Source organism: Phyllopteryx taeniolatus, chromosome 12 (genome assembly GCF_024500385.1).
Source record: "Phyllopteryx taeniolatus isolate TA_2022b chromosome 12, UOR_Ptae_1.2, whole genome shotgun sequence".
In the NCBI taxonomy this organism is placed as follows: domain Eukaryota; kingdom Metazoa; phylum Chordata; class Actinopteri; order Syngnathiformes; family Syngnathidae; genus Phyllopteryx; species Phyllopteryx taeniolatus.
Window position 1 is genome coordinate 18,102,062 of NC_084513.1, and position 9,047 is coordinate 18,111,108.

The 9,047-nt window shown below is 42.8% G+C and overlaps 1 protein-coding gene across 2 annotated transcripts; it reads right to left on the reverse strand.

Moving 5' to 3' along the window:
- Positions 1 to 256: 256 nt before the first annotated feature.
- On the reverse strand, positions 257 to 8,955 carry arsh (arylsulfatase H). Of its 2 annotated transcripts, XM_061791654.1 has the most exons (11): positions 8,464 to 8,955; positions 6,751 to 6,900; positions 6,539 to 6,660; positions 6,347 to 6,469; positions 5,843 to 6,045; positions 4,200 to 4,420; positions 3,962 to 4,098; positions 3,651 to 3,788; positions 3,000 to 3,159; positions 2,808 to 2,929; positions 257 to 2,664 (listed from the first exon to the last, which is right to left on the reverse strand). In XM_061791654.1, exons 1-11 carry the CDS (start codon positions 8,466 to 8,468, stop codon positions 2,309 to 2,311), a joined length of 1,737 nt encoding a protein of 578 aa, XP_061647638.1. In that variant the 5' UTR covers positions 8,469 to 8,955; the 3' UTR covers positions 257 to 2,308. The 2 variants fall into 2 exon arrangements, with proteins under 2 accessions (XP_061647638.1, XP_061647639.1); XM_061791655.1 differs by lacking the exon at positions 8,464 to 8,955 and having other exon boundaries at positions 6,767 to 6,901.
- Between the last annotated feature and the right edge of the window lie 92 nt (positions 8,956 to 9,047).

Genomic DNA, 9,047 nt, shown 5'->3' on the forward strand with positions numbered 1-9,047 from the left:
TAACGATGTAAGTGACGTTTCCCGACTCACTTGCAGATGCAAGCTGAATAGCCGCAGGCACGGCGTAGGAGGCGGAGGAGGAGATGAAGAGAGCAGTTTGAGGAGATGGAGGAGAAAGAGACGAGGAGATCGGGGATGGGAAGGAGAGCAATTATTGGCTTCTGCTGCAGTCAACTCTGATGTTTTGACAGTCAGCCACTGCTGGAAGGAGACGGGCCAAGAGCTGATGATGATGAATGATGACACTGAGGCTGGAGAGGTTCCCACAGTCTTTACAGTCTTTTATTGGTGAAGATACAGTATGGAGAGCCACAGGGTATCCTTATAGGCCCACCGGGACTATATCCACCCTAGCTTTCCGAGTACTCGTGCTGCGGACTTCCTGAAAGTGTCTGAACTAAAAGCAAATTCCAATGTTGAGCCAGAAAAAGTTAAAAAGGGGGGAGGGGAGCATGAGCATGTTACCGACAAAGTGCAGTGTCATACTGACATTCATTTCTGTACCTAAATGAAGTCATAAAAAAGGTTCCAAATCAAGAAATCTACATAAATCACTTTAAAAGTTCACAACTGAAATGACATTGGAAATATCTATCATAAGGATACATTAATTTGATTATTTTTCCTTGTCCTGTCTACTTGTTGACAGGGAAATTTCATGGGGACAGATAACTTGTCCCCCATTAAAAAAAAAAAGAAAAACCTTGTACCTTGTTACTCGTAACAAGTTATATATCGCATCGCAAACACTATGATCTCATGGTCTTATTTTGTTATTTTTAAATACACACTTGTCTTGTAAAATCACACAAACATAAATATATAATCAGTCATTACAAAATGTCATTACTGAAATAGAAATCTTGCAGCCATACCATCGTAGGGTAAATGGATGGCTCAGATTCACTTGTCAGGTCATTTGATGCTAGAAAAAAAAAAATCATGCAGCACAATCTAAAAAAACTTTTTAAAAAAACTGCACATGCCTGCCTCGCCCAATACGCATTTTCATGGTCTGGTCCACTTGTTACTAGGCAAAATCCATAGGCTCAAATTGTTTGTGCCTCACAGGCCAATACAAACGTTATAGGCCTGCCACACCTACAGGGCTGTTTGATTAAACGATGTCACCTGTTTGGCTGCACGGTGGCCTACAGGCTCGCACATCTCACTCACAGTTCTGAGGACCCGGGTTCAAATCCAGCCTCGCCTGTGTGGAGTTTGCAAGTTTTCCCTGTGCCTGCGTGGGTTTTCTCTGGGTACTCTGGTTTCCTCCCACATCCCAAAAACATGCACGGTAGGCCGATTGAAGAATTTAAATTGCCCGTAGGTGTGAATGTGAGTTCAGGGTGTACCCCGCCTCTCGTTCAGAGTCTACTGGGATACACTCCAACGCACCTGCGACCTTAGTCAGGATAAGTGGTATGGATGGATGGATGTTTCCTGTTGTTTTTTGTTTGTTTTTCAAATTAATTGTCTTTTAAAAATCACACAGACAACATAAATCTGTCATAAAATGTCACCACTGAAATAAAATATAATAAACATAGCAATATAAAGCAAGGCAATTGCTCTGATTCATCAGCCGGGATGTTGCTGTGCAGACTTCATGAAGTGCAATCATTATTTAAAAAAAAAATAATAATAAAAGAATGCACATGCCATACACGCCCAACAAGCATTTTCAAGGTCCCACCAATTGTTACTAGGCAGAATCCAAGTTATTTATGCCCCACAGTTGAAAAAAAAAGTTGAAAAGGGCAACTAGTAGACGAAGATGAACACATACCTCGGTTACTAAGGCGACCGTGTGCTGAATACCCTTCAAAATAATAAGTGTTCTTGCCTTTCAGATAATAATACCAGTAATACATATTGCAAATTGTGCCTGGGGGAGCCCTGGCGAGGAAAACAGGAATGTATGTGACCTTTGAACGGAGCTACATTAATCAAGCTTGCCTTCAAACTTAACAAGGATCTCACAGACCCTTGTGGGACCTTACCATGGACATCATGTAAGATAGCCCTCAAAATCAACTCATTCTTATATTTTGAATGAAGGGAGAATTCAGACTTAGAATGAACAACAACCCTACTGTATATTTAACCATATATGTTTTTTGTTGTTGTTTTTTTATAATCCTAGTCAACTATCCCAGTGGTAGCATTTAGCCAACTCCCTCCCTTGCCGCTTGAACAGCTGGCCAAACACAGTCAAACACAGTCTCACTCTGCCCTCTAAAGGCACACGGTGTAAATTACAACCTCCTTCCTGTCCTGATCTAAAAAGTCCAATAATTGTTCTCTACTACCTCGTGTCTTCTTTGCAGCCACAGAAGGGGAATGTTCCGCAACACGGCTGAAGCCAGGGTCTCCACAGAATCTTCTCCCAGGTAAGCTGGTCCGGCTGTTTGCCTGCCAAGGAGCGCCGATGCCTGTACGCGGCTTCGGCTGCTTGACGGAGGACTTCCGCGTAGCGAGGCTCCGTGTCGGGGCCCAGCGGCCGTGACTCCGAGGGATCTTGGAAAAGGTCGTAGAGCAGCGGTGGGTCGTGGTGCGTCACGTGGTCTCCGTGACACAGGCAGATCTGCGTGTCATAGCATCCCACGGCGCCCGGGGGTGAAAAGTTTGGGGTGGAGAAGTGCACCTTGAAGATGGAATCACCTGGGTAAAATGACATTGAGGCGTTGTCGCATTGTTGTACAGTCGTACAACAATGTTGTTATAGCTCACTATAGCATTGTTATAGCTCACTATTTTTATACACCACCATTAGCTATGTATACTATCACTTGCTGTTAACTTACTGTCTGCCGGGTGCCAGCGTGCGGCGTGTAGGTGGCTGCCACAGTAATGAAACATGAACTCGTGCTCCGATCGATCCACCGTCCCCTCCAACAGCGGCATGAGGTTGTGGCCATCCAAGGGTCTTGAATGGAAACTCACATTACTACAGTGCACCTTGTAAAACGTCAAAACGGTCAAAATCTCAGCGAGACCTGTCTGGTTGGGTGTCCCGAGCCAGATATTTCAGTGTGGGGTAGAGATCCATGAGGCTGGTGGGCTCGCTCACCACTTTCCCAGCTGCCAGTCTGCCCGGCCAGCGGAAGATACCGGGGACTCTGATGCCACCTTCCCAGCCTCCCATGGCTTTCCCACCTTGATGGGACAAAATTAGAAGAGTTTAAGCTTAAGTTTTTTTTTTTATTGATTTGTGTTTATATTTATTGTATGTGTATGATTGAATTCCATAACCGTGCAGCACTTTGACTAACTGAGCGACTGACTGACTGAGTGAGTGACAGATTTAAGCAACACTCTTTGGATTTTGCTCTATTGTCTAAACTTAACTCCGAGGAATTTTTCTTTTTCTTTTTTTTTTTTTGACCCCGCTTCCCGAATAGTACTCTGGCGAGGACCTGTAAACGTGACACGACACACCTTTACGTTAGTCATTGGTCATTAAAGTTGAGTTTCTTTTACAATTAACAGGGGTTAAGTTGTGTTCACACTTGTAGGACCATTAAGAATATGAAAATGTTACTTAAAACATTGACTTAATAAAAGCAGATATCTTGTTGGAAGTAAAGTAAAAGAGGAGCTTTTTGTTACGTTTATGGTGGACATAAGGGGGTAAGGAGCTTAAATACCTCGATAGATGCCGTTCCATCCTCCTGCCTGGTCAATCAGAGGATGAGAATCCTCGAGATGTCCTCCATGGTCTGATGCAAAGTAGATCAGAGTGTCGTTGGCCAGGCCCAATGAATCCACAGTCTTCGTTAGCTCACCTACAAAAACACAAGAGTAGTCACTATGTACAGTGAAATTCTTCTCTAAGTGTTCTGGGATGCTCCAATTCGTTTAGATTTCACAACAATTTTTCAAATTGTGCGGCCTTCGTTCGGAGCGTTCCAATCTAGGGGTTCCGCTGTCTCGTGCCGTTTTATCGAGGCTTGCTTACCGACGAGCCAGTCCATCTCTTCCACGTCGTCGCCGTAGCGACCCTGGCGGCTTCTGCCAGCAAAGGCCGCTGTGCGGAAGAGCGGCGCGTGCACGTGAGCCAGCGAGAAAAACAGAAGGAACGGACGATGAGCATTCCTGGAGAGAATAAAAGCAGATATATCGTTGGACTTGCCGTACACATAACAGTAAATCTAAAATGTCAACGTTCCCAAACATGAGAAGTGCTTTCCAGTAACCTCTCGATGAAACGCTGCGCTTCAGTCAGCATCCTGACGGGCAGCGTCTCCACCGTCATGGGCTGCTCCACCACGCTCTGGTCCTTCATGACGATGCAGTTCCACCTGGGCAGCAGTCCGAAGGGAATGTACCACACCGCGACTGCCAGGACGCTCAACGAGAGAAGGACCACCAAGAGCCACAGGCTGATGTCGACAAGGCCCCGAGCACGGACACATACCTGCACACAGACGCAAGTCGCCGGCTGCGTCATCCACTTAAAGATGACTGGGGTGGAGCTAGTGGATTGAAAAGGCCAGCAAAGTGTCTTCTACCTTCATTTGTGGACGCAGGCAGCACTTCATACACTTAACTACATTGTGTGTACAGTATATGACCAAGAGACATCAGCAAACAAATGCTGTACCTCCCACCGCGTCGACTCCACGGAGAACAATCAAGTGAGCTGCTGATAACAGGAGTGAGATGAATCCATTTTTTGGTCATTTTGGAGGAGAGCGATTTCAAGTTTTATGGCTGCAAGAAAATCCGGGAGATTTATATGCTGGTGATTTGTGTCGCGATCTTCTCGATACTAGTTTTTACAGAAATTGCTGTCTTCCTCAGATTTCAGATTTTTACTGAATCCAAACATACTTCAGATATATCAATATTTCATTAAAGATGATAAATAACACTCACTTGCACGACAGCTTATTCTTTTTCCATCTCTGACCTTCACTTTCTGGGATGTTTTATGGGAGGTGAAGCCCGGTTTCATGTGCGCAGCCATTTTGAAAATGGGAGTCGGCCTAGTTGTTGTACTGATGAATCTAGAAAATTGCTGTTGACATTGGAACTAAAGCTTCATTTAGACTAGGATTCATCTGAAATGTGTTCTTTTTCTCTATGTGAAGAGTTCAAACGCAAGAGCAGATATTGCCATATTTTGGGGAAATTTTGTAAAATTGTATTTTTTTAAATTTTAGTTTCCAGGTTAAAGCTAAATAATGTTCATTTAAAGTTAATATAAATGAAGCAATTAAGAGGCTAATTAAAAAAAAAAGATAATTTTTAATTAAACACAATGTAAAGCATTAAACACTTTGTGCATCATAACGTAATGCTGCAATCTGGTTGAGTCTGCTGCTCCTTCCGGTGTGCTTGTCTTGGCCACCAGGAGTCAGTACTGTGCTATACAGCCATACAGACACAAATGAAGAATAATAGACTTCTTTTTCCTAATACTACTCATTAAGTTTCTTAATTACTAGTCATTTTTCATAAAGGATAAATTATATATGCCTGTGAGTTTATGTCTACGTAACTACATGTATATAATGTCCACATGTGTTCAGAAAGCCCAACATCGTTCTGGTGATGGCGGACAACTTGGGAATCGGTGATGTCTACATGTGTTGTTCCACCATTTGTGTTCAAATAAAACCACAACTATCGATGCTAACCATTAGCATGTCAATGATATTCGCCATCGTATCACATTAATTATTATTATTATTATGTTAGCACACCATACACAATACGACCAAAACTGTTAAATGTCTGATTTTTTTTTTTTTACTTCAAGTGCGGGATCTGTCACAGATAACCAATCTTTCAATTATTTGGCAAATCCTTATAGTATGTGTGTACCAGGCCTTACCAGTGTGAAAAGGCCAACCGCGAGCAACACGGACATATTTCGGAGCGCGTGCTGCAGGCCGGCCTGGACGCTCGTCCCCATTCCCGGAACGCAGTCGTTAAGGAAGGTGAAAGGCAGGCCGTAAAAGAAGTTGAAGCCGTGCTGATTGGGGTGGTGACAGTGATCCCCTGTGTGCTCGCAGCTCACGCCAAGGTGCCATTTACCTGCATCGGTTGTAGAGTATCATTACTTGATAGTTAGTGATCGGACGCTAGTTGAAGTAATAAAAACGTGTGATTTGAAGCAACACATCTGTGGACCACTAGGGGTTGCCCATGACCACACTTCGGAGGAAGAGGAAATAGGCTCAATAAATAACGAAGCTCTCACCGACTATCCATCCATCCATTATCTGAGCCTCTTATCCTCACAAGGTTCGCGGGTGCGCTGGAGCCTATCCCAGCTATCATCGGGCGGGAGGCGGGGTACACCCTGAACTGGTTGCCAGCCAATCGCAGCTCTCACCAACTAGGCCGGTGGTATATCCTTGTTGCTGCAGCCTCTTGGCAAAAGTGGTCTCGCCAGGTGGCAGCCCGCCCGATCCACCCAGGAACAAGATGACCTGTACTGCGCCTGACCCCGCCATCCCTGAAAAGAGTTACATGTAAACAAACAGAAAGTAAGTACTGTATACTCAAAAGTCTTCATTTAAAAAACCTGAGCGGACAGCGTAACGTCCGGTCATGAATGCGGCCCGGCTCGGGGTGCACAGCGGGGCGGCCGCGATGTGCTGAGTCAGCTTCACCCCCTCGGAGGCCAGCCTGTCTATGTTGGGGGTCCTGTAGTGGCACGCAAGGGATGACAACAAGAAGCTCAGACCATGTACTTGACGACAAGTGCGCGTGACTGTAACACCAACTTGGACAGACCTGATGGTGTTATTACCGTAGCAACCCACATCACCGATTCCCAAGTCGTCCGCCATCACCAGAACGATGTTGGGCTTTCTGATGCTCTCCTCCCCTGCGACGTTGCTCGCTAGCATCGGGAACAGGAGGAGACGTGCTAGCAGAATAAGCCTGAATGGGACATTGGAGAGGCGCTTTCACACGCTTTGCTTATGTAGTGTTTGGCGACCTCACCAAAATTTGTTGCTCGGAAGCACATACCTCGAGTCCAAAAAAAATAAAAACACCGTTTTACAACACACAAATGGGGGCCATGTCTTTGGTAATGTTTGGTGCAACCGACTGCGATTGCATTCCACCGGGCTTCTTTCTCGTCGTACAAATGTGCAAAGACTGAGAACAATTTATCACTGAATTGATGAAATATAGCGTAAAAATCCCTGATATTTCTGGAGGGGCTAAAACACGGGTGCGCTGACGCAAACAGAAAACAGCATGAGTCAGCCCACCCCCAGTATTTAAGTACAGAGAGACATCTTTTCATTTGGCTATTTGGCGTAATTGCGAGTTATTTAGTAATAATAGCTTGGCCCATTTCTACCACTACATCGTGCAGTTAGCAATCAAGCTATGACTAGTCCAGGCACTTGAAAGTTTCGTTAGTATTACACAATCCATTCGTGGGGGTGAGGGGGGAAAGCCCTGCGTTAGAGGGGCACTGGTCCCGACCCCCCGAGAACCGCCACTGTATCTATCTATTTCCTACCTTGTTAAATCATTTTCAATGACAATTCTGAGAAAGGTTTAACATGATCAGTGTCCTCACATAGATGAATAGCATTTATTATAAATAACAGAATCAAAGGTAATTTGTGCAAAATTACTACTTGAGTGAGGATAAGCTGTATGGAAAATGGATGGATGGATGGAAATGTGGACCAAACTGGTATCCGTTTGCAATAATCAGTAGGCCTACCCAAGGAGCTCTCAGTTTCAAAAAGGGCCACAGCTGGCTAACTACATTTGGTGTTTACTAGAAATTAAATAGTAAGTAAATACTACTACAAACAAAGAAGAAAATGTTACATATTTGGACTGTAATTACATACATCCATAAGCATAGTTAAGTTATGACTAATTAGTTCAGAAATTAAAGAAAAAGAAAAAAATAATACTATCACAAAGCAGAAAATGTATATTTTGACTGTAATTACATAAATACATAAGCGTAGTTAAGTTAGGACTAACTAGTTAAGAAAGTAAATAAATAAATAACCAAATACTATCACGAACAAAGCAGAAAATTTTATATTCGGACTAATTACATAGATACATAAGAATAGTTAAGTTATGACGATTCCGATTTACGTACACGCTCGGGCAAGTTCGTCGTAAAGCGAGGAACACCTGCGCATTGTTTAATATAAACAATTATGGAGATTAATTTTGATTGCAACAGTTGTTACTACATTCTTTTACTAAATCTTGATTCCATGACCTACATAAAAAACAATTTTAAAAAAGCATTAAAGGTTTGTCAAGTGAAGCGTCGTTAAAACAGTAACTGCACACAAGAGGAAGGTGGGCTTTTGTCCATTTCTTAATGACAATGATGACAATACAGATCAAATTAGTGTGTGCCAATGCCAACATAACGAGTATAAGTACAGATAAGTTTTGGTGCTGTAGACTTTTGCCACCCTTTCGCCTCTATTTGTTTAAATATGAACTTACCGCATAGCTGCAAAAGTTCAGCAGAGGCTACAAATTCGACAGTTCAAAGGGACAACAGATGCCGTAAAGCATGCCCATCTGCCGTAAAAATAAATAAATAAATAAAAAGCACACAGGCGGACGTGCTCGGCCACTTTTTCGGTTCAGTAACTGACGTCATCACAAAAACCTGAAAGTAGAGTTGTACAACCTTATTTGTTTTTCCTTAGGAGGCTGGTTGAAACCAAAATTCAATAAATAATATAGGCATTTGCAGAGATAGCTAAAATATTTCATTAAAGTATCCTTTCATGAATTAAATTGAAATATAAACTGAAATTGTTAATGATATGAAACCTACTTTGTGTACCATATCATATAATTGTTACACTTAACCTTTTAAATAATTATTTGTTTCAGAGCCTCTTGAAGAATGACATGATTATGAATTTAATATAATTTTGAAATGGAGATAATGAAATTTATATAATGGCATTATGTCATCGCAAATGAATGAAATACCTTTGTTGAGGGTTGTTTGTCCCGAAATTAAATGTAAAGGCAAGGCACCAAATTGAATGAATTAGCATATGAATTCATAAATT